The sequence below is a fragment of the Camelina sativa genome, chromosome 16 (assembly GCF_030686135.1).
Source record: "Camelina sativa cultivar CO46 ecotype springtype chromosome 16, ASM3068613v1".
NCBI lineage: Eukaryota > Viridiplantae > Streptophyta > Magnoliopsida > Brassicales > Brassicaceae > Camelina > Camelina sativa.
In genome coordinates this window covers 27,617,323-27,640,927 of record NC_141895.1, presented here as the reverse complement: position 1 = coordinate 27,640,927, position 23,605 = coordinate 27,617,323, and the positions used below count along the sequence as shown (strand labels likewise).

At 38.1% G+C, this 23,605-nt stretch overlaps 6 protein-coding genes and 1 pseudogene across 8 annotated transcripts in view; 1 reads left to right on the top strand and 6 right to left on the bottom strand.

Annotated features, from left to right (window-relative positions):
* Positions 1-46: 46 nt before the first annotated feature.
* The window catches only part of LOC109129551 (uncharacterized), a 52,781-nt gene continuing 29,222 nt past the window's right edge, over positions 47-23,605 (bottom strand). The window contains exons 2-6 of the mRNA XM_087489849.1: positions 1,583-1,902; positions 1,303-1,488; positions 1,049-1,207; positions 849-944; positions 47-755 (exon numbers count right to left, since the gene is read on the bottom strand). Coding sequence (XP_087345975.1) covers positions 1,092-1,207; positions 1,303-1,488; positions 1,583-1,883 — 603 coding nt within the window. The 5' untranslated portion in view covers positions 1,884-1,902 and the 3' untranslated portion in view covers positions 47-755; positions 849-944; positions 1,049-1,091. The remainder of the gene's footprint in view (positions 756-848; positions 945-1,048; positions 1,208-1,302; positions 1,489-1,582; positions 1,903-23,605) is intronic.
* On the top strand, positions 2,012-4,743 carry LOC104752351 (proteasome subunit alpha type-2-B). Its single transcript, XM_010474461.3, has 12 exons — positions 2,012-2,280; positions 2,607-2,674; positions 2,786-2,862; positions 2,959-3,023; positions 3,130-3,176; positions 3,352-3,427; positions 3,589-3,656; positions 3,902-3,971; positions 4,073-4,158; positions 4,235-4,297; positions 4,388-4,453; positions 4,539-4,743. The coding sequence occupies exons 2-12, from the start codon at positions 2,634-2,636 to the stop codon at positions 4,585-4,587; spliced, it is 708 nt and encodes a 235-aa protein (XP_010472763.2). The 5' UTR covers positions 2,012-2,280; positions 2,607-2,633; the 3' UTR covers positions 4,588-4,743.
* Positions 4,713-6,576, bottom strand: LOC104752349 (style cell-cycle inhibitor 1). Its single transcript, XM_010474459.3, has 4 exons — positions 6,409-6,576; positions 6,104-6,223; positions 5,584-5,639; positions 4,713-5,332 (listed from the first exon to the last, which is right to left on the bottom strand). The coding sequence occupies exons 1-4, from the start codon at positions 6,482-6,484 to the stop codon at positions 5,096-5,098; spliced, it is 489 nt and encodes a 162-aa protein (XP_010472761.1). The 5' UTR covers positions 6,485-6,576; the 3' UTR covers positions 4,713-5,095.
* Positions 6,707-12,554, bottom strand: LOC104752348 (uncharacterized). Its single transcript, XM_010474457.3, has 15 exons — positions 12,058-12,554; positions 11,698-11,878; positions 11,295-11,603; positions 11,106-11,195; positions 10,553-11,005; positions 10,364-10,471; positions 10,139-10,269; positions 9,906-10,035; positions 9,433-9,766; positions 8,688-9,322; positions 8,445-8,603; positions 8,236-8,310; positions 7,829-8,137; positions 7,526-7,741; positions 6,707-7,454 (listed from the first exon to the last, which is right to left on the bottom strand). The coding sequence occupies exons 1-15, from the start codon at positions 12,264-12,266 to the stop codon at positions 6,789-6,791; spliced, it is 4,005 nt and encodes a 1,334-aa protein (XP_010472759.2). The 5' UTR covers positions 12,267-12,554; the 3' UTR covers positions 6,707-6,788.
* Positions 12,832-17,980, bottom strand: LOC104752346 (uncharacterized). Of its 3 annotated transcripts, XM_019238135.2 has the most exons (12): positions 17,466-17,980; positions 17,156-17,342; positions 16,761-17,069; positions 16,572-16,661; positions 16,008-16,460; positions 15,819-15,926; positions 15,594-15,724; positions 15,361-15,490; positions 14,889-15,222; positions 14,116-14,780; positions 13,864-13,993; positions 12,832-13,773 (listed from the first exon to the last, which is right to left on the bottom strand). In XM_019238135.2, exons 1-10 carry the CDS (start codon positions 17,660-17,662, stop codon positions 14,212-14,214), a joined length of 2,508 nt encoding a protein of 835 aa, XP_019093680.1. In that variant the 5' UTR covers positions 17,663-17,980; the 3' UTR covers positions 12,832-13,773; positions 13,864-13,993; positions 14,116-14,211. The 3 variants fall into 3 exon arrangements, with proteins under 3 accessions (XP_019093680.1, XP_087345973.1, XP_010472756.1); XM_087489847.1 differs by lacking the exons at positions 12,832-13,773; positions 13,864-13,993 and having other exon boundaries at positions 14,271-14,780; positions 15,335-15,490; positions 17,466-17,794; XM_010474454.3 differs by lacking the exons at positions 12,832-13,773; positions 13,864-13,993 and having other exon boundaries at positions 14,271-14,780; positions 14,911-15,222; positions 17,466-17,794.
* LOC147926028 (transcription factor MYB63 pseudogene) lies at positions 13,017-13,964 on the bottom strand (annotated as a pseudogene).
* Positions 18,267-23,605, bottom strand: part of LOC104752347 (transcription factor MYB63-like) — a 34,561-nt gene continuing 29,222 nt past the window's right edge. Inside the window, exons 2-4 of the mRNA XM_087489848.1 lie at positions 19,385-19,638; positions 19,152-19,281; positions 18,267-19,052 (exon numbers count right to left, since the gene is read on the bottom strand). Of these exons, the coding sequence (XP_087345974.1) occupies positions 18,425-19,052; positions 19,152-19,281; positions 19,385-19,523 (897 nt within the window). The 5' untranslated portion in view covers positions 19,524-19,638 and the 3' untranslated portion in view covers positions 18,267-18,424. The remainder of the gene's footprint in view (positions 19,053-19,151; positions 19,282-19,384; positions 19,639-23,605) is intronic.

Genomic DNA, 23,605 nt, shown 5'->3' with positions numbered 1-23,605 from the left:
CTTAAGTTGTTAAACTAATTGTGTTTGGTCTTAACTTTATAGTGAGTGTGTGGGTCATTGTGTCTTTATGGATTAAGGTTTAGCAAATGCTGCAAATCTGGTGACATCAGTTAATTTGGACTTTTACAGATTGCTTAAGGTAACTTTGCTGCAATGGGTGACAGTCAGTACTCGCTTTCTCTCACCACGTTCAGGTTTAATAAAATCGTCTATCCTTCATGCAGTGCCCCTGAATATTTAGTTCAGCAACAGATTTGCTGGTTATTTTAACAAGGTTTCCCAGAGGATGGCGTCTTGTTGAGGAGAAGAATATGAAAACGGCCGGAAAATGTTGTATCCACTCTGAGGTAAAGGGAAGCCAGTCGGGTCGCATATGCCCAAAATATTAGCTGGGGGTGAGTTCTCCGAAATCCACCGAGACATAACCGAATTGACGCCTGTTTCATAAGAAACTAAAGACTTGAGTCGTCCATTAATGTAAAAAGGTATAAGGATGAAAAAAGAAATCAATCTTTCTTGTTCTTGGCATGAGAAAGACGGATTCCAGTGGAAGAGAGCGCTTGAAAGGTGTGATCAGGGATGCGTGATAGATCGCCAACAGCAGTGATGGTAAGAGGACCAGAGTAGCCATATGTCTCCAAGAACCGTGTAATGCACGGGCGGACCTGAAGAGCATCAAAGCGGGAGGGAACTGGAAACTGTTTGATGTCCCAAAAGACAAAAGTTTCGGCCAAAGCCTCCTCCGGAGAAGCCATCTTCATAAGTGAGAAAGAAACTTCTGGTAAGAGGTTATTGAAGCTTAAAAATTTAGAAACATCAGCGGCGTTATCAGAGATATGAAAACTTGCCTTTGGTTCATTCCTGACAAGGGTGGGAGGATGCTTATCCTCCTCCCTGGATAAGTCCACATAGTCAGGTGATTGGAAAGAGGGGAAAGTGGACTTCTGCACAACCAGTGGGAAAAAAAATAACATGGGGGTCATCAGATTTAGGCAAACAAAAGAAGAGGTGAGTGAGAAAGGAAACAAGTATTTATGGGGTTTGTTACCTCATCTAAATGTTCGAGAGAAGAGAGATGACGGCAGAAACTTTTAAAGCCTCCCACCGAGATACTCGCACCAATCATCTCGGCATAATAAGCAAGACCAGCTTCCATCAGTTTCAGTGCACGTATTCTCCTCCTCCTTCTCCTCAAGTGCAGCTGACTCTGAAAAAATAAAACTGGTTAGTTATTCAGCAACAGATAAGTTATTTTCATCAACTCGACAGGGGAAAAAAAATAAAAAAAAAACAAAACCATACCTGACAGAATTAATTTAATCCAGCTGATGGCGTCTTCCTCAAGAGAAGAATATGAAAAAGGCCCAAACAAGTTGAATCCACTCTTAGCGTAAGGGAAAGCCATCGGATTGGATATGGACAAAATATTAGCTGGGGGTGGATTATCATAAATGCAGTCATGCATAAGCCCCATGAGGCTGGCGGTACCTGTTTCAGAAGAAACTAAAGACTTCAAGCTCTCTGTCTATTCACCATCCACCATTATTTACTACGGTAGAAAGGTATGAGAAGATGTACTAACCGAAGGGGGCGTAACGAAGATTGACACCGGTGGAAGAGAGAGCTTCAAGGATGTCATCATGGACGTTCGTTAGTATGCCAACGGCGTTGATGGTGAGAGGACCACAGTAGCCATATCTCTCCAAAAAGTGTGCAAGGCAAGGACGGATCCGACGAGCATCAAAGCCAGGGGGAACCGGAAACCGTTTGATGTCCCAATATACAAATGTTCGAGCCCCAGCCTCCTCCGGAGTAGCCTTCTTTATCATATTAACCTTCCTCATCATATTTGTAGCCCCCCCCCCCCCCCCCCCTCTCAACATTTTTGAAAAAAAAAAGACCCTAACGAAAATCAAATTTTATTAGTATTGGGAAAGCAAATCGCTCGCTGTAAGAACAGAAATCAAACATAATAGTAAGCCCTTTTATACGGAGAGATAGATTTGACACAGGTTTGTTATTTAATCACCGACCGACCGAGAGAAAGAGAGAGAGAGAGCAAAACACGGTCGTAATTAACAACTTTTAGACATACAATAATTAGTTAATTATAAAGTCGTAAAACGCCGCCGTTTCATAATTCTTCTTCTTCTAACTCTCTCTCACTACAACCCTTTGTGCAAGAAATCCTTCGAAAGCTTAAATTTTTTCACTTTTGGGTTCATCCTTCATCCTCTTGCGTCCATTTCGTTGTTCGATCCATACATAAATTATCAAAAGGTATGCTTTATCTTATCTTACTTGATTTGATGGGTTTCTTTTCTTCAATCTTAATTGTCAGTTTCCGTCTAGAGAGAGCTGATGGGTTGAATTTTGATTTTGTTTCCTCCTCCCTTACGATTCTTAATTCGGACAGTTATCTTGTCGTTTTTTTTTTCCTAAGTATAATGTCAGATTTAATGGCTGCAGTGTACTTGCTTGCTCAGACGTAATTTCGTTTCATTTAAGTTATTTTACTAATTGGGTTTTACTTTGAACTTTTTTTTATTTATTTAGCAAAATCTGGTTAGAAGATTGACATTTATTTTTGGATTTTTAACCTACAGATTTGCTTAAGGTAGCTTTGCTTTGCAATGGGTGACAGTCAGTACTCGTTTTCTCTCACCACATTCAGGTTTAATAAACTTAAGTCTATCCTTCAAAAAAATGCATCTCATTTTTCAGAGTAATTTGGATCTGTTTTCCTCTGGGTTTTGATTTAGCTTCTGGTTTATTTATGAAACAGCCCATCAGGGAAGCTGGTTCAGATTGAACATGCCCTAACAGCTGTTGGTTCTGGCCAAACATCTCTGGGACTTAAAGGTCTCTTTTCTTGGAAGTTTCTATAAGATAGATTTTAAGCTACTTATATATGTATATATATAATCATCACTGTGGTGTGGTGGGTTCTTTCTGCAGCTTCAAACGGAGTTGTCATTGCAACAGAAAAGAAACTTCCCTCTATTCTTGTTGATGAAGCCTCTGTAAGTTTGATAATCTCTTCCTTCTCTGCCTGCTTTCCCTTGTGTTACTTCCCTCCTAGGTTGCGTAGTTCCTATGACACTGGTGTTTATCTGATGTCTGTTTCAGGTTCAAAAGATTCAGCATTTGACTCCCAACATTGGAACTGTTTACAGGTTCTTCTCCACAGCTTATCCCTACTTCTTTTTTTAATGGTGCATTTGGTTTCATAGCATGATGATTGGAGTTTTTTATATTTTGTTTTGGGTACTTAGTATCTCTCATTAGGTGCGTGTGCCCTTAGTGCCCTCATCATTTCAATGCTAACTTTGGTTATTGCGTTTTATGTAGTGGTATGGGTCCTGATTTCCGAGTTCTTGTGCGAAAGAGTAGGAAGCAGGCCGAGCAATATCTCCGACTGTACAAAGTAATCTTAATATCTTCTCTTTTTTTTCTTGGGAGTATCTAGTAACAAATGTTCAATACTTGCTGGTTTGGATTGATAATTCCAGTTGATATAAGTTTGCATATTCATAACCCTGTTATAGCTCAGGTGATTCAACTTTTAAGGGGGTTTTATTGTTGCAGGAACCCATCCCCGTTACTCAACTTGTAAGGGAAACTGCCACGGTGATGCAAGAGTTCACTCAGTCGGGGTAAGTACTATGTCAAGTGTGTATATTACAATCTACTTATGGTTACTATTTCCCATATGCTCAACAGGGCTAAAGGAGTTACTAGCTTAGAGATTTCAACTTTAGAGCATTTGTCTTTGCTCTTTTAACCTTAGTTTTTAAGATCGATTTAGGCATGAGATATTGTTGTTAAAGAAATTCTGTATCCATAAACTAGACTACTGAAATGGGCTTCTAATTTTTGTCTCCTTTTTTCCTGTTAATAGTGGTGTTAGGCCGTTTGGAGTTTCTCTACTGGTGGCTGGGTATGATGATAAGGGTCCACAACTGTATCAGGTATCCAGCACATTAAACAAAATATAACCATCCTAAAAAAAAGTTTAAGTAAAATCCATAAATCAATAGCATCATGTTTCATGATTTTCATTTTTCACTAGGTGGATCCATCTGGATCATATTTCTCATGGAAAGCTTCGGCAATGGGAAAGAATGTTTCGAATGCAAAGACGTTTCTTGAGAAGAGGTGGTAATATTTTACCATTTGTGATGATGAGTTTATGATCTTGGAACCATGTCATGACATCTTTTACTCTGATCAGGTACACAGAAGATATGGAACTTGATGATGCCATTCACACGGCAATATTGACATTGAAGGAAGGGTGAGAACTTTAACCAACACTAGTTTCTTTCTATATTTCAGAATTTTACAAAAGCCTCAAACCTCTTTGTGTCTTTCTTTGTTATCACAGTTTCGAGGGAGAAATCTCGAGCAAAAACATTGAGATTGGCAAAATCGGTGCTGACAAAGTTTTCAGGTAAACGTTCAAGACTGCAAACTAATATAATAAAAAGAATATTTGTTATTGCCATCGATATCTGAAAAGAGAATGTTATATGCAGGGTACTAACACCGGCAGAAATCGATGACTACTTGGCTGAAGTCGAGTAAACTTTCACTTAACCGTTCAACAAACCCGGATTTTTCATTTCAACACTTTCTCTTTTTTGCGGGCTGGTTGCACATAGTTTATGGTTCTTGCTTCTGTAAAACTTTTGGAATTTGTGAAGACTCAATGACCCAATTTAGAATCTCTTTATTCACTCATTTTAAAGTATCTCTTTGTAAACGCCGGTAAATAACATACACGATCCGCGTTAAATCAAAATCTCGAAAAGTGCAATAACAGAAATAAGAGAACAACTAAAAGCGGTAAACCTAAACCGTTTTAGTTTTACATAAGATAGTTCTTCAGCAACTTTTTGTAAACGGTATGTTATGTCTTTTCTTCGTCTGAAAACTGGCTTTGACTACAAACAAGTCTCTCAACAGCAATCTAAGAAGTACTGCAACAAGAGGTCTAAGTAGAGCAACTAGAAAGAGGTATCTCTGGTACCATCAAGCTGCATATACATAAGAAGGAAGAAGAGAGGTAACCAAAGAGGAAGGTATTGCTTTTTCACCTACGCTTGATCATCCAGTTGTGAGCTGTTCGTGGGGCAGTGGAGATTCCCTCATAGTATCGAGACTCAAGTTTCCCTCTGTTCCATCTCTTGACAAAACGTGAGAACAATTCTCGTGCAGCTTCGGTTGTGAGATCATTAAAGTACGTACGCTTTTCTTCTTTCAGCCATGTAGCAAACTCGTTATTCTTCGAGAAGTAGTCCTCCATTGATAGCTCTGGAATGCCCTCTTTCTGGAAAAAGAAGACGAAAAAGAACAACATTTTATCAGAATCTCAATTAGGATCATCCGTCCAACATTACACAATAGGGCACGGAGACTTTTTTAATTAAATCATGGCCAAACAAAAGAAAGAGACCTACACATACAGAGTGTCCAACAAAAATATAGTTGGAGCGAAATATACAATCAGATGTTTGTATATGTTGTAAGAGAGAGAGAGAGAGAGAGAGAGAGAGAGAGAGAGAGAGAGAGAGAGCTCACTAGCTTGTGGTCACCTTCGGCGTGTTTCTTTTTATGCTTATCATCCTTAGACTTTGCTGTAAAAAAAGAATAAAACAATGTATGTCAGCAGCAAGAAATACAGATCATACAGAAAAGCAAAGATACATGATATATAAGATACATCAATTTAGATACATAATACAGGTCATGCTGATGAGAGATAAATAGCAGTTTAGTTTTATTCAAAACAACATACTTTCTTGCTCGCCCCTAACCAACAGGTAGCTAAATTGATGTTTCGTACAAGAAAAAGAAGAGTCAGCTGCTCACATGAGTAGAACTATCACTCATTAGATATCAGCAGCAACAACAAAGTAACAACTCAAACCAGCCAACAAGATGAAGAAGCAAAGACATGAATCTTATTATCATACCACAAACTTAACTGGACTAAACATATAAACAAGGTAATTGTGGCCATCCATCACATGCTATGACTAGAAGTTGACTACCGTCATCATGTGAGAAATCAGAAATGGATAAAGAAGTAACAACATACATGAACTCGATTTGTGAGATTTCTTTTCCTTCTCCTTCTTCTTTTTTTTCTCGCTTCTCCTGCTTGCCCTTTCATCATCTTTCTCTGTTCCTCGATGCCTTTTAACTACTCTCCCTTCGTCTGTCCATAAATAAACAACACAATTTCAACATATACAGTCTCAGATCATGTCCTCCTCCACAAACATAACAATAAGTCACAATTTCACCGACTCAAACTACAAAATTCAGAATCGGGAACACGAATGAATAGCTATGACTTAAATCCCAAAATAAGAAAACGATTGGAAAGAAGAAGAACCATACAATCGGAAGACGACGAATCATCTTGGCTCCGACCTCTGCTTCTCTTCTTCTCCTTGAGGCTCCGTTCGCTTCCCATGATTTTTTGTTCCGACTAGAGAACGAACGGGCTCGCAAGGGACCGAGCGACGTATTTATTTATTTGGGCCCCGAGATCAGGATTTAGATTTCCCGGGTCGGGTCTCGATGCTAAAATTTTCATTTAAACCCCTATTTTTATTTATTTTGCATCTCGCCCTCAATATTTTACCCAATACAAATTAAACCCCTTCTAGTGCCTAATTAGTAGTAAACAAATGTATTTTTCTTCCTCAGAATTTCAATTAAATAATTAATCCTTAGTTTCATATGTTTTCAGAAAAAAGTATTTACAAGCAAATTTATTAACAATGCATTTGGTCTACAAAGACCAGAGACTGCATTTTCTTGAAGATGGTCTCAACGGAGATAAACTCCAACTCAAAACCATAGCTCCGACCACCATACTCTACGTACAGAAACTTTGTCCGACAATCTTCCGGCAGCGGTGAAGGCAAAACCCTAGACATATCTGGAAACTCTGGAGACGGTGGACGAGGCAAATCTCTCTTCTTGAGAGAATAGTACACATCAGCTAACAGAATCCAAATGAGATCAGGATCGATACAAGCCAAACCTCTCAATGCATTCAAAGCCGCTTCTCTTAAGCCAGTTACGCCGCTGCAGGCGATCCCAACGACCAGTCCCGCAACTTTTTTCAAGACTGCATCTAACGCTGAAGCACTGCGTTTGTCTCTAGAAAGCTCTGCAATCATGTCGAGAAGTGCAGCCTGCACTTTCAAGCTGGAACCTTCAGCAATCGAAGAAGACGACTCGGAAACGGTTCTGTAAGGAAGCCGGAGAGCCGTTTTGTTGTCTTCCCGGAGGTTCTTGGCCGTCATAATGTGGAATGGAGATGTTGTTAAAAGCTTCCAAAAATCCGGGCCATCATTGCGGAAACGACGTGAGAAAAAATCTCCTCCGGATGTCTGAATGATTCGGGTTATCACAGTTAAGCATCTGCGCACAGCCTGTGGATAAAGGTTTTATAAACCGTTAGATAGATCTGTAGATAAAATAGGAAGAGAGATAGAGATTGTACCACGGGATTTCTGTTACGTATGCAAGCAACACAGAAAGGCCAGATTTTGTTGATAGCGGGTAAAAGGCGGTTTTCGTCTGCTCCATCGTTTGTAGCATTCATGTAGTCTTTAAGCTGAAAGAGTGAAGCAAACTCAATGACTTCTTCAATTGTTTCTTTGGTTTCTGTATCAGCTCGGTAAGCTTCCTCTACTTCAGCCAGCGCCACTACTCCTTCCTGTATGATTGGAAGGTTACGGATTAAGTTCAGTTGCGGAAATGTCAGAGAAAGAGATCGAGATCAACAAAAAAACTAATCCAATACCTCGATTATACTGAGGGAAACCAAGCATGAGACTTGGTTTGATGATGCAAGGAGAGGCGTGGCTGCAACTAAACACGAAGAGGCGATGGATCCAACTGTGCGTCTGTATCGTTTAGAACGATTCAGTTCAAGCAGTATGTTTTCCCATTCGTCCTCGTCATCAACTTTATTGTCAGAATCCGAACCTCTCTCTTGCCTTGATGTTATCGCATCAGATGCTTTGGTCTTAACATGAACACTATAAGACTTGGCTCGGTCTGGTAATAGGCAAGCCTCGTTCTTTGATGCTTTTACAATCTCACCAACAGCCTGCCAGGAGTACCAACAAAGGTTGTGATGTTTCTTAGACCAAGAAAACAAATGATTTTAAAAGACTACAAGAGAAAAAATCGAAGGATTGAATCTACCTTCAAGAAGGGTGAAGTTAGATTTGGATGCTGTTGTCTACCAACAATTTCTAGTTCCTGAGAAACCAATCGCATCTGCAGATCCCCCAAAACAGAAATAAAAAGTTCTTAACGCACTGATCATGATTCGGAGGGTGCGAACATCAAACAAAGGCAGATAATTTATAATGAAAGAAAGGAAAAAAACGGTTCACTGCAAGTGGCCTTACCGGTTCCTCCAATAAAGGCAATATATCATGAGCAACTCCGATATAAGAAAGCATAGCAGCAAGAACATTTGGGACATGAGGATTAAGATCCAGGTGGCGCAGCTGACGACAAATAGAGTCAACAACATAATCCGCATTTGCAACAACCAGATGCCCAACCTGTCAAACAAACAGCAAGGTTTTGATTTAAGGAAACACTATGATGTGATTGAATACTCCAATTACATTATCGTAAATTCTCACTGTGGGATGGCCAGAGGTTGCAGCAAGAAGACGTAAGACAGCATCTGAAGCATTTCTAACTTGGAAACTGGAGCAGGTAAGACTCTCAAGCAGAAGGTAAAGCGAAGAGTGAAGAAATCCACTTGAAGCAAAATCTTTCCCAAGACACAAGGAAAATACACCTACTCCTTCTATTATAACTTGGTGTAGCATTGCACAGTCTCTTAAGAAATGCAGACTAAAATGTTGAACATCGGAATCAGTTTCCCCTGGAATTGTCTTTTGGTCCACAGGGAGATCCCACACTTCAGAAGATTGGTATTCGTGCAAGATTTTACCAACGCAATCAATCAGATGACTTTTTGCACGTTTATTCCATGAGATTTCCCAAGAAAGTTTGTCACTTCCCTTTCTTGACTTCCGAAGCAGTCTTGAGAGAGCATCAGTTGCTTGATCCGTTAGACCAAAAATCATCTCATTCAGGATACAAGCAGCAGTTGCCGCCTGGCGAACTAACTGTCCTGAACCAGTTCGATTACACCAAGATTGCCAGTCTTCTCCAATATACTCTTTTGCACGAATATCTGAAACCAGTTTACGGAAAACCCCCAGAGGGATATCCAGGATGACTGCTAAATGCCCTTCATTTTCAAATCCTAGCAAACACAAACACAACAAGGTCATTCAGTATCAGTAACCACCTCATCTATAAACAAAATGCAGAGTAATTTCCAAAAAAAATGGTTTCAGAGGAATTTGAAATGACCTGCCATTAAGGATAATCCTACAAGTCTAAGGATTCCAGCAAACATCTCATAGAGCTTCTGGCTACCAACATAAGAGAACCATGGAGGCATGCGAGGTAACATATAGCTAGTGGCCGACGATATCTCCAATTTTACTTGATCTGATTCAGTAATATTTGGAACAGTACGGTTGTATCTAGTCTCCCGAAACCCCACATTTAACTCTCTTATTGAAGGGAGGTAACCTGTCGATGATGAAGGCCTTTCTGCGATGAGTTTCTCAAGAGAACCGGTGAATGCTGAATTATGGCTCAGACAGAGAGAAAATATATCCAGGAATCTGCTGGCTGTTATCTACATAACATAATGCCAAGAAGAATTAATCATATATCGCAAGCCATTATCAGATCATGTTTAATTTTTTGGAACTAAATTTTTGCTGATAGAAGAAAGAAGTGGCATCAAACCTATGAGCGTGAGAAAGAATACATACGGGAGACTGAAGATGATTCGCCAAAAACTGCGGACCAGAATAGTAAGTGACGACAAGTAACTGCTTCACCACTGAAAGTGCAGGCAATTCCTCATTCCCCAGAACCACTTTTGGAAGCCTCTCAAGCAGTCTGTTGTCATTAACAAGTCCCGGAAGAAGAATAAAACACACATACATTTTAAGAGAGCCGGATACAAAAGAAAGAAACAATATAACAACAAAGAGAACAATACCTGCTAAAGATCTTGATTACATCACTCTCTATGTGGTGATTTGTACGTTTGGAGAATAAATGATCAAGAAATTCCTGAGCTGCTACAGAAACTTCATTGGAGTCATCAACAGCCACAGTACATACGCATTCCTGCATCATTATAAGAAATATATCTAGTGGCAAAATCATCGGAATGGAATATCAAATATCCAAACTGATGTGTTGTTGTTAGTTATGAACCTACCAACATCACTAATCTAGCCCCCTTCAGCGAACAAGAGCTCTTAGATAGCAATCCACGTATTGCTGCGAGAAAACCCCATCGTATTTTTCCGGCTGGGTGAATAAGAATCTGAAACCAATTACGACGATATCAGTACTGAGACAAAACAGCTCCAAAGGATTTGGGATATAAGTGTTGAAAATAGCATACATGGGGAAATGTCTCACACAGCAGCTTATTCACGTGAGACGTAGTGCTATCTAACCATTCCTTTGTACGTTCAACATGAAAGGAGTCCCGACTCGGATTCAGATTGGATTTTTTAGGTACATCGATGGTTACAATGTCTTGGTTTGTAATTTCTGTCAGCTCGTCGCTCTGCCCTTGAGATTTTGTTGTCAGAGAACGAAGTTCGTCCAAAATTGAGTGCGCAGATTCATGCTTCTGCGACTTAGTATCATCATCAGAAATGCCAAGAGCCAATGAATTAGTTTGATCCTCAAGGACTATCATAAGAAACTCGGCTAAACCTCTAACTGCTTGGTCCAATGCATCAACACTTCCGGCAGCACCGCTTATCATTGCTCTCGAAACATGCAACACTTTGGCAATTTGGCTAACAACACCAGGTAGAAAAAAGGCCAACACATCAGCAGTACCAATCTACAAAAAGAAACATGTTCTCATTAGGACCCATAAGTGTCAGAAATGGTCCAGAAGATTTTTTTTTCCTCAAAACGGTTTCCAAATTAATTTTATTAACCTTAGCTACAAGTATCCGTAAGGCCATAAAGGCTTCAACTCGAAGGTTAGCACTTCCTCGGTGTCCTCGAGAAGCCTCAGCATCAGCCACCTGTATGCAGTGATCAAAGTTGATTTAAATTAGAATGTATATAACTACAAGACTCCATAGGAAAAAAGAAAGGAAAGCATAGGGAGAAAAGAGTGTTACTTTGAGAAGAATAGAAAGCCAATGACCCACAGCAGCCAAAGCAGACTGAGACTGAAGAAATGCAAGCAAGCACTCTCGGGTTTCTAAATCATACTTATAAGACTCTGAAACTTGAGTTTGATAATCTCTTATATCTGACAGTTGAGGCCAGCCAACAGTGCGCTTACATGAGCAAGAATCATAAGAGCATGGAAGCAGACCAGAGATCATTGCGCGGAAACATCTGATGATCCCTTCACGAAACTCTTCAGCAGCCTCAGATGGGGATAAAATAGCACCACTAGTCAACTTCTTCATAATTACAACCATCTATCGGATAAATTTTACAACAAACAGTTTATTATAAGTAAGCTGACAAAATGTTATCCAAATAAAGGTAAAGGAGAATTCTAAACCACTTCACCTGATCAATGGATCCAATGTAACATGTCTTTAAAAGTTCCTCAAGACAATAGATTACACCTTCCGCCACTTTATCACTCACTCTATAAGGTGTAGTTGGAAATTCCTCAGGCTGATTTTTCCTCTCGCTTCTGCAAGCAACGGCGGCGTCTAACAGAAGAAGCAATGGAAACAAAGTGTAGCTGAAACGTACATACAACAAAACAGTTCTTGTATTAGACATTCCTCCCAAACAATGAACCGTCGACAGTAGACCACACGCAAAAATTGAAAGAGTTAGCTCATGTGCAGAAGATAAACAGATGCAAGAAAAGTGAAAACAGAAAAAAAAAAAAAAGACTTGCGTGAGGAATATATTAACTGGAAGAAGGACTGAAGAGTGGAAGGAGGAGTACGGCGGAGGAGGCGGAGCAAAGCAGGGATCGTGGCCGGATCCTTTTGAGGGTTTTGCGATAGGTTTAGAAGCTCCAAGCAGAGAACTTTCAGTTGTGCGAAGACAGCTTCTCTTTCCGCTTCTCCCTCAACGTCTTCTCCATTGGTTTCACGGCGGACTACGACGGACTTTTCCATTGAGTCCGATCAGTTAGTTATACAAAACCACCAAACTCGAGTAAGCAAACAGAGAGCGAGAGATGGAGCCGCGAAATTGAAGTCAGCGTTGGAGTAGAGACTATGACCTGACCCGACCCGATGCAATAGACCCGACCGATTAAACTGTAACAAGTCAATAGCTTTCTCGTTGGCCGGAAAATAAAACCGGGACTTTTGCTCCTCCTTTAGGTAGGGTTTTTAGAAATAATGCAAAATAAACCTCATATGTTTACATAATTACAAAACAGACCTCATATCTTTACAGTTATTGTTAAATAAACCTACAAACATTTTTATCACATAAAAAACCTAATTTTTTTTAACTCAGTAGACGTGAAACGGCATCGGATAGCAACGTCCAAACTGATAGAGAGCTTGAATGTTAAAAAAAAAAAAAAATTGTTGCTTTATCTTCTTCTCTAATATCTTCTATTCCAAGTAAACTATACGATCTCTCACAAGGCAGTACTAAGATCTAAGCTTCCACCTTTTTGTTTTTTTAGTTTGTCTATCTCCATTAACGTTCAGGATTTAGGAAATATAATTTCAAAATAAACATGATATTTTGTTTATTTAATTACAAAGCACCTTCCTTGCTGAACTCGTTAATATACATGTTAATTACTTGTTTTGTAGTTTTATGATGGCAGTTGTTTTTAGATGATAAAAGAGATTTCAAACTAATCCTACCCAACAAGAACTTGACTACCAAAAATTTCATTTAATGTATCATGAGCTCGTACGTTGGCCGTCATCTTCTTCTAACCCCAGTTCACTTTCCAGGTTCTTCAACCATTTCTTAATATCATCCTCATCAGACTCTTCTTCTGCTCTTGAAGCTGCGCTGAACTCATTTGCAGCGCATTGTTGAAACGAGTTTGGAGCATCTAAGTAACTCCAAACGTCATGATCTGTATCGAAAGGGATCTCTCGCAGATCCGGTTTGTCTACCTCTTGAATAATGTCGTTAAACTCGCTATAATCTTCTTCCATGTACTCAAACATAAGGCTAATCGTTGGATCATCTTCTTGGTTTGAATGGTTAATGGAACCACCCGATGGCACAGATGTCCAAATGTCATGATCTGCATCGAAAGGGACCTCCAGCCGATCGGGTTTGTCTACCTCTTGAATAACGTCGTTAAACTCGCAATAATCTTCTTCCATGTACTCAAACATAAGGCCACTCGCTGGATCATCTTCTTGGTTTGAATGATTAAAGGAACCACCCGATGACACAGATGTAGACATCCCATTCCTCGATGACGACTCATGGTTAGTTGTTATGTTCAAAGAATCTTCTGCTCGAGACTTATCCTCGTTCCCACGAGAAACAGAATCACTTGAACAAGGTGATGAAGCTGGTTCATGTGCAGTGAGATCGGTTCCTGAGCTCTGAAAAAATCCTTTCTTTAGATGGGTGCGCCACACATTCTTGATTTCATTATCTGTTCTACCTGGAAGCTGAGAAGCGATTTTTGACCACCTGATCATAATGCAGAAAGCTTAATGTCAATTCACTTTGTTTTTTGGTTCACCATGATCACAATACTAATTGATAAGCCTAATGATTTACTTGTTCCCATAGTTCTGGTGGAGCTTGATGATTGTTTCTTCATCTTCTGCAGTGAAGTTGCCACGCTTCAGATCTGGTTTGAGGTAGTTAATCCACCTCATACGACAACTATGCCCACACCGCAATAACCCTGATCATATGCATAATATATACATTCAGAATCATAAAGAAAAGCCACTAAAAAGGCTTTGCTTGATTTTAAAATCCATTAAAATCCATTAAAATCAACACAGTACATAGCAAACAACATACCAGATTTTTTGGGAAGAGATTTCCAGTTCTTATGACCAAACTTTTGAATGGAAGAGATGAGTTTCAAATCTTCTTCTCGGCTCCATGGACCTCTCTTCACTTCGGTCTTGTCACAACAAGGTGCTCTTCCCTTCTCCATTCTCTCTCCCTCTCTCCACTTGGAACAAAATATTTCCCAACACACAAGGAAAAATCTTTACCAAGACACAAGGAAAATACACCTACTCCTTCTCTTATAACTTGGTGTAGCATTGCACAGTCTTTTAAGAAATGCGGACTAAAAAGTTGAACATCGGAATCAGTTTGCCCAGGAATTGTCTTTTGGTCCACAGGGAGATCCCACACTTCAGAAGAATGGTATTCGTACAAGATTTTACCAACGCAATCAATCAGATGACTTTTTGCACGTTTATGCCATGAGATTTCCCAGGAAAGTTTGTCACTTCCCTTTCTTGACTTCCGAAGCAGTCTTGAGAGAGCATCAGTTGCTTGATCCGTTAGACCAAAAATCAGCTCATTCAGTATACAAGCAGCAGTTGCCGCCTGGCCAACTAACTGCCAGTCTTCTCCATTATACTCCTTTGCACGAATATCTGAAACTAGTTTACGGAAAACCCCCAGAGGAATATCCAGGATGACTGCTAAATGCCCTTCATTTTCAAATCCTAGCAAACAAACTCAACGAGGTCATTTATTATCAGTAACCACCTCATCTATAAACTTAATGCAGAGTAATTTACAAAAAAAATGGTTTCGGAGGAATTTGAAATGACCTGCCATTAAGGATAATCTTACAAGTCTAAGGATTCCAGCAAGCATCTCATAGAGCTTCTGGCTACCAACGTAAGAGAACCATGGAGGCATGCGAGGTAACATATAGCTAGTGGCCGACGATGTCTCCAAATTTAGTTGATCTGCTTCAGTGAAATTTGGAACAGTACGGTTGTATCCAGTCTCCTGACTCCCCACTTTTAATTCTGTGATTGAAGGGAGGTAACCTGTCGATGATGAAGGCCTTTCTGCGATGAGTTTCTCAAGAGAACCGGTGAATGCTGAATTATGGCTCAGACAGAGAGAAAATATATCCAGGAATCTGCTGGCTGTTATCTACATAACATAATGCCAAGAAGAATTAATCATATATCGCAAGCCATTATCAGATCATGTTTGGTTTTTGGAACTAAATTTTTGCTGATAGAAGAAAGAAGTGGCATCAAACCTATGAGCGTGAGAAAGAATACATACGGGAGACTGAAGATGATTGGCCAAAAATTGCGGTCCAGAATAGTAAGTGACGACAAGTAACTGCTTCACCACTGAAAGTGCAGGCAATTCCTCGTTCCCCAGAACCACTTTTGGAAGCCTCTCAAGCAGTCTGTTGTCATTAACAAGTCCCGGAAGAAGAATAAAACACACATACATTTTAAGAGAGCCGGATACAAAAGAAAGAAACAATATAACAACAAAGAGAACAATACCTGCTAAAGATCTTGATTACATCACTCTCTATGTGGTGATTTGTACGTTTGGAGAATAAATCATCAAGAAATTCCTGAGCTGCTACAGAAACTTCATCGGAGTCATCAACAGCCAGAGTACATACGCATTCCTGCATCATTATAAGAAATATATCCAGTGGCAAAATCATTGGAATGGAATATCAAATATCCAAACTGATGTGTTGTTGTTAGTTATGAACCTACCAACATCACTAATCTAGCCCCCTTCAGCGAACAAGAGCTCTTAGATAGCAATCCACGTATTGCTGCGAGAAAATCCCATCGTATTTTTCCGGCTGGGTGAATAAGAATCTGAAACCAATTACGACGATATCAGTACTGAGACAAAACAGCTCCAAAGGATTTGGGATATACGTGTTGAAAATAGCATACATGGGGAAATGTCTCAGACAACAGCTTATTCACGTGAGAAGTAGTGCTATCTAACCATCCCTTTGTACGTTCAACATGAAAGGAGTCCCGACTCGGATTCAGATTGGGTTTTGCAGGTACATTGATGGTTACAATGTCTTGGTTTGTAATTTCTGTCAGCTCGTCGCTCTGCCCTTGAGATTTTGTTGTCAGAGAACGAAGTTCGTCCAAAATTGAGTGCGCAGATTCATGCTTCTGCGACTTAGTATCATCATCAGAAATGCCGAGAGCCAATGAATTAGTTTGATCCTCAAGGACTATCATAAGAAACTCGGCTAAACCTCTAACTGCTTGGTCCAATGCATCAACACTTCCGGCAGCACCGCTTATCATTGCTCTCGAAACATGCAACACTTTGGCAATTTGGCTAACAACACCAGGTAGAAAAAAGGCCAACACATCAGCAGTACCAATCTACAAAAAGAAACATGTTCTCATTAGGACCCATAAGTGTCAGAAATGGTCCAGAAGATATTTTTCCTTAAAAAGGTTTCCATATTAATTTTTTAGAAATTTAATAGTTACCTTAGCTACAAGTATCCGTAAGGCGATGAAGGCTTCAACTCGAAGGTTTGCACTTCCTCGATCTCCTCGAGAAGCCTCAGCATCAGCCACCTGTATGCAGTAATCCAAATTAATTTACTTTAGAATGTATACAACTACAAGACTCCATAGTAAAAAAGAAAGTAAAGCATAGGGAGAAAAGGGAGTTACTTTGAGAAGAATGGAAAGCCAATGACCCACAGAAGCCAAAGCAGACGGAGACTGAAGAAATGCAAGCAAGCACTCTCCGGTGTCTAGATCATACTTAAAAGACTCTGAAACTTGAGCTTGATAATCTTTTGTATCTGACAGTTGAGGCCAGCCAACAGTGCGCTGACATGAGCAAAAATCACCAGAGCATGGAAGCAGACCAGAGATAATTGCGCGGAAACATCTGATGATCCCTTCACGAAACTCTTCAGCAGCCACAGATGGGGGTAGAGCAGCACCACTAATTAACTTCTTCATAACTACAACCATCTGTGGGAGTAATTTTCTATTATAACTAAGCTGAGAATATCTATGTTATCCAAACTAAGGTAAGTGAGAATATTAAACCACTTCACCTGATCAATGGATCCAATGTGACCCTTCTTTAAAAGTTCCTCAAGACAATGGATTACGCCTACCACCACTTTATCACTCACTCTATAAGTATAAGGTGTAGTTGGAAATTTCTTAGGCTGATTTATCTTCTCACTTCTGCAAGCAACTGCGGCGTCTAACAGAAGAAGCAATGGAAACAAAGTGTAGCTGAAACAAAACAGTTCCCACTTATATTACACATTCCTCCCAAACGATGAACAGTCAAGTCGACGATATACCACAAGCGAAATATATAACAGCGAAAACTTGAAGACGTGAGGAATATATTACTTGAAGAAGGACTGGAGAGTGGCAGGAGGAGTACGGCGAAGGAGGTGGAGCAATGCAGGGATCGTGCCCGGATTCCTTTTAGGGTTTCGCGATAGGATTTGAAGCTCCGTGCAGAGAACTTTCAGTTGTGCAAAGACGGCTAAGACGGCTTCTCCGTCTCCATCGGTTTCACGGCGGACTACGACGGACTCTTCCATTGATTCCGATCAATTATACAAACCCACCAAACGGCGAAATCGAAGTCGATTCTTGTATAGCAGAAAAAAAACGGCTGGATCATGCCTATGACCCGACCCGACCCGACCCGCTCAAAACTGTATCATCAAGTCGATAGCTTTCGTCGTTTTGCCAGGTTTTAAGAAATATTGCAAAATGAACCTGATATTTATACATAATTACAAACTAGACCTGATATTTGTACGAAATTTACAAAACAAGCCTGATTTATATGATTTCAAAAACATTCATAGATGCAACATTCTTGATATTAACTATCTAATTTAGTGTTGTGGACAAAGAATTTTGCTTGCTTAACTCAACTCGTTGATAAGTTCAACGTCAAAATTAATTTTGCTATTCAGCAAAAAGCTAGCAACTGGTCTTCTTGTTTTGTTTGTTAGATGATGGAGATATTTCATACCAATCCTACCCAATATTCTTCTTCAAATAACTTGACTACCAAATTTTCAATACAAAGAAGCTATCAGTCAATTTAAGATTCTATGAAAGAATCTTTCAGATTACTATAGTTGTATCTTTTCTTTTGACCAGCTCTGTTTTTATCTACAGGCTACTGAAAAATGCCAAATACTGTACATTTAAAATATGGAATACATTTTTATCTACTAAACCTACCTTTCCATTAAATATTCATATATCTCCCAAAATAAAGTATATTTTCTTGGTCATGGATTGAAAATAAAACTCATAAAGTGAAAAAATAAGCCTTTTGGTTTCAGTTAATGTATCATGAGCTCGTAGCAACTGGTCTTCAGTAGTGATGATGATTCTTCTTTGTTGTCTTGTGTTCTCTGTTGTTGACTGTCATCTTCTTCTAACCCGAGTTCGCTTTCCAGGTGCTTCAACCATTTCTTAACCTCATCCTCATCAGACTCTTCTTCTGCTCTTGAAGCTGAGCTGAACTCATTTGCAGCGCATTGTTGAAATGAGTTTGAAGCATCTAAGTAACTCCAAATGTCAGTATCTGTATCGAAAGGGATCTCTAGCATATCCGATTTGTCTACCTCTTGAATAATGTCTTTAAACTCGCTATAAGCTTCTTCTATGTACTCAAACGTCAGGCCTATCTTTGGATCATCTTCTTGGTTTGAATGGTTAATGGAACCACCAGAAGACACAGCTGATGTCCTCGATGATGACTCATGATTAGTTGTTCTGTTGAAAGAATCCTCTGCTCGAGACTTCTTCTCGTTCCCACGAGAAACATAATCACTTGAACAAGGTGATGAAGCTGGTTCATCTGCAGTGAGATCGCTCTGTACCAATCTTTTCTTTAGATGGGTGTGCCACACATTCTTGATTTCGTTATCTGTTCTACCTGGAAGTTGGGAAGCTATTTTCGACCACCTGATCATAATGCAGAAAGCTTAATGTCAATATATCAATTCACTTTGTTTTTTGGTTCACCATGAGCACAATACTAATTAATAAGCCTAGTTATTTTACTTGTTCCCATAGTTCTGGTGGAGCTTGATGATTGTTTCTTCCTCCTCTGCAGTGAAGTTGCCACGCTTCAGATCTGGCCTGAGGTAGTTAATCCACCTTAGACGACAACTCTTCCCACACCTCAATAACCCTGATCATTTGCATATATACACACATTCAGAATCATAAAGCAAAGCCTATTTCTATGATCCATTTTAAAAATGAACACAACATATATATAGCAAACAACATACCAGACTGTTTGGGAAGAGATCTCCAGTTCTCATGACCAAACTTTTGAATGAAAGAGATGAGTTTCAAATCTTCTTCTGGGCTCCATGGGCCTCTCTTTACTTTGGTCTTGTCACAACAAGGTGCTCTTCCCTTCCCCATTCTCTCTCTCTCTCTCTATCTCTCTCTCCCACTCCCTCTCTCCTCTTTCTTTGTATCTACATATATATATCACTCAGTATTGAGAGATTCACTTTTACCGAATATAAGTGGTTCTCTGATTTATATATATATATGGGAGAGGTAAGAGAGTGATCTTGACATGAGAAAGATGAATGTAAACAGAGGAATTAATAAATGTCAAATCAGATTTGTTGAGTGGGAAAAGGTTGTCTCTGTGGTATGGTTGATATAATTTGGTATGATTCCATTTTCTCATATTTTACTTGATTTGTCATCCACATGATGCATGCACAACTTATATTTTCTTTTAACAGCGATGCATGAATATTTCACATTTGTTTTACAAGTAAATTCATGAATAGTACGTATTTTCTTCTGTTTTTGACATCAAAAATACATTTTTATTCATTATTATCACCAAAAACTAGCGTCTCTTATAAAACTCATCAAATTTGACATAGATATGTCAAATTATATGTCGACAAGTGTTAATTGAAATAATCTAAAAAATTTCAGCCGAAATAAATATTTTCAATCACACATGTGGAGTAGTCTAAGAGTTTATAAAGTGGCAAAACATTAGGTAGTGTTTTTGACTAAATGAGAATCTAAAGCTACAACTTGTTTAATTAAGAATTAGATTAAGGTAATACATCGGAATTGAATATATTATTTTGTCTGTCAGCGAGTCTCCTCTCCTCTAATCAGACTGATCTGTGTATTACTAACTTTTTGAATAATAGAGATCCCGCGATCATGTAGATACAGTAGTATAACACGAGAAAATGAACTCCCACTAATAAGGCTGTTTTGCTAATAACGCAGTCACTCCATACGTCATGCCATGGGCTATATACTGATATTTTTGTCAACAGTCGACATTAATTAAATAAACTTGTATCACTTAAATGAAAATTATGTCATCTTTTAGAAGAAAAAAATATAGACGTTTTCTGATCCTTAAATAGAACATTTAAACGAGAGACAGAAGAAATAATAAGAAACCTTTATAAAGTAATTTATAATCACATCCGAAAACAACAAAAAGCGTAAGGAGTGTATGTGATCATAGTGCACGAACTCACCAAACTGGAAGACTAACGAGAGTGGAAGAGGTCAAAGACTTACGTCTTTTTTGACTTTTTAAAACAAATGTTTGGTGGGTTTGGTGTTGTTGTTGGCACTTGGCTACGTTAATTACTTAATTTCACCAAACCTTTCATTACTTAATTATTTTCTCTGTACCATCCAAAACTATTATAGTAATTACGATCTATCCAATCCACCACTATATATAGTACATATACGCTCCATGCATTTTTTGGAGTATTAAGCATTTAAAATAATTGAATTTGATTAAGTCGAAGTAAAACCCCCACCAATTTTGTTGCGTTAATAAGCAACTATTAAGAAGAATAAAGTAGAAAATACGTTTGAATATAAAGAAGAAATATTTCTAAACTGTCTAATTGGTGACCAAAAAAAAAAAAACTGTCTAATTATGAAATTATATCGATAAAAGTCCATACGATCGACACAAAAAAAAATATTTGTTTTGCGTTTTTATAAGTCTCTTTTTGTAATCAGAAGAAGGTTGGTGAACAAAACAACTATGAGTGGGAAACCTTTATTAAGAAAAAAAGGACAACAATGAGTGGAAACAAAATTGAAATAAAAATTTCAACGTCCCTATATGGAGTATGGACCTTATCGAAACGATGGACATTAAAAAGTATAATATATTATTTATTTCTAAAACTAAATTCTGTAAAATTATGAAGAAAGCACACACCTGTTGCTACTGGCAATACAACGTCAAAATCAGTTTTGAGTGTACTGACTTTGAAGTTAGTTTTTTTTTGAAAAAAGATTTAATTAGACGAGTGTCGTGAGTTAAAAGTATATAATTTGCCGTTTGTAAATAAATGCTTTGTTTTTGCGTTTGATAAAATATGACAAATATAATCTTTCAGAAAAGTTAGAAGTTTAGAATTTATAACAAGCTATACTATAAAGATAAATTTAAAACAAGTAAGTTTTAAAAGGAAAACACAATGAAATCAAAATCAAAATCAAAATCATCTAAGTATCACCTAAAAAAGAGTTTTTTAAGTAGAAGCTTATGTTGGACATTTGGACTAGACAATTTAAGAGACCAAATAAGACACCTAATCTTGGAAAAAATGAGATATCAAACAATAATATTATCCATCCTTGGGTTGGTGTAGGACATTTACTTAACAGTGATGGTTACTTTTTTTTTCCTGATCACCTAACTAATCACTCATTAGGTCCAAGCACAGAGCTAATAATTCCGAATTTGAATAAAATAACGCCATAAAAATCACGCATAGATAACTCTCACGACACCAAAAAAAAACCTAAAAAAGGTAGGCAGATGAAATCAATGATTACGCATGCATGACGCACATGGATTTGTAATGAGGATATAAATAGTATATTTTAACACAAATGTGTTGTTTATAACCGAAGGACCACGGTCCAAATCTCATATGGATTCTGATACCAAATAAATTTGTCTAATGGTCAACCATTATTAGTCCATATTACAACAGAAATACTTGAACCCCTAGTAGTCTCATAACTTCGCAAGCCATTCGTCACAACTACTAGATCACTATATATGTTTTATTATCAGATTAATTAGTATTTATATCATGTGGTAACAGGACTTATGAACGCGTGACAGTAAAAATCTATTAAGGGGCCTAGGTCTGGGCATTCGGTTAACCATTCGGTTTCGGTTCGGTTGTATTCGGTTTCGGTTATTTTGGATATAGTAATATAATAACCATTTGGATATTTTTAAAATTTTGGTTCGGTTCGGTTCGGTTTCTTTCGGTTCGGTTTCGGTTTGGTTATTTAAATAAATAACCATAACTAACATAAATTATATTAACATTAACCAAATAAACCAAATATAACCAAAACTAACCGAATATAACCAAAATTAACCAAATATATAATAACAAAAATACAAAAAAGGGAAAAATATTGATTCAATTTTACAAAATAGTATTTAACTTTGTAAATTCAAAATAATAACATTTACATATATTGATTATTTAAAATATTTAATTGTTTTGAATCTAGAAATAATTTATATTTTAAGTTTATTTTATAGTTTGCATAATATTAAGTATATAATATTTGATATCTTCTAGGTTTTCGGATATTTCGGTTAACCATTTAATTGTCGGTTCGGTTCGGTTCGGTTTCGGTTAGTTTGGATATAGATTTTTACTAACCATTCGGGTATTTGAAGAATTTCGGTTCGGTTCGGTTTGGTTTTTTTCGGTTCGGTTTCGGTCGGTTATTTGGTTATCGGTTATTTTGCCCAGCCCTAAAGGGCCTCTCGTTTCTCCTCTAATTGAGAGCTTATTTATTTCCAAAACGAACTAACGGAGTACTTTAAACAATTTTCACTGGGACGCGATAAACAAGCGAGAAAATATAGTTGGGCCGGATTTTCTAGATACTGGGCTCAAGACACTCTAAACAGGCCTGACTATGTGAAACAGCCAATATATATAGAGTGCATTTTTTTCAAATTATATATTTTAACGCTGCACATGTTTGGTATATTTCGGGTAACTTCTAATAATAAAATCATCGAATCTATACAATTCACAGAGTTACATGTTTTTATCATCTAAAACGTCGATAGTAGTTTTTTTAAAAGTTCCACTTACAAATTGTTTTATGAGACCTCCACTCCTTTTAATTTAGGGGTGAATAGTTTCTTGGTAACGTATTTTAAACATTGTATCCGAATAATCTAAGTTGGATATATCAAATTTTTGAAGTTTTGTTTGTGTAGCATTAGGTGTATGTACCTTATTTCTGGTAAAAAAGAACATTAAAATTTTCCACTTCATCATAAGTAAATAAATAAAAAACAGAAAATCGACTGCAGAATGAGTACTAAATATGGCCTGGGAATTTAAGGTTTACAATATGCATTTACACTTATAAATAGTAGTATCATTTAACTTACAATTGAAAAACCCCACCAATCTTCCATTAAAAAGCATTGAAAC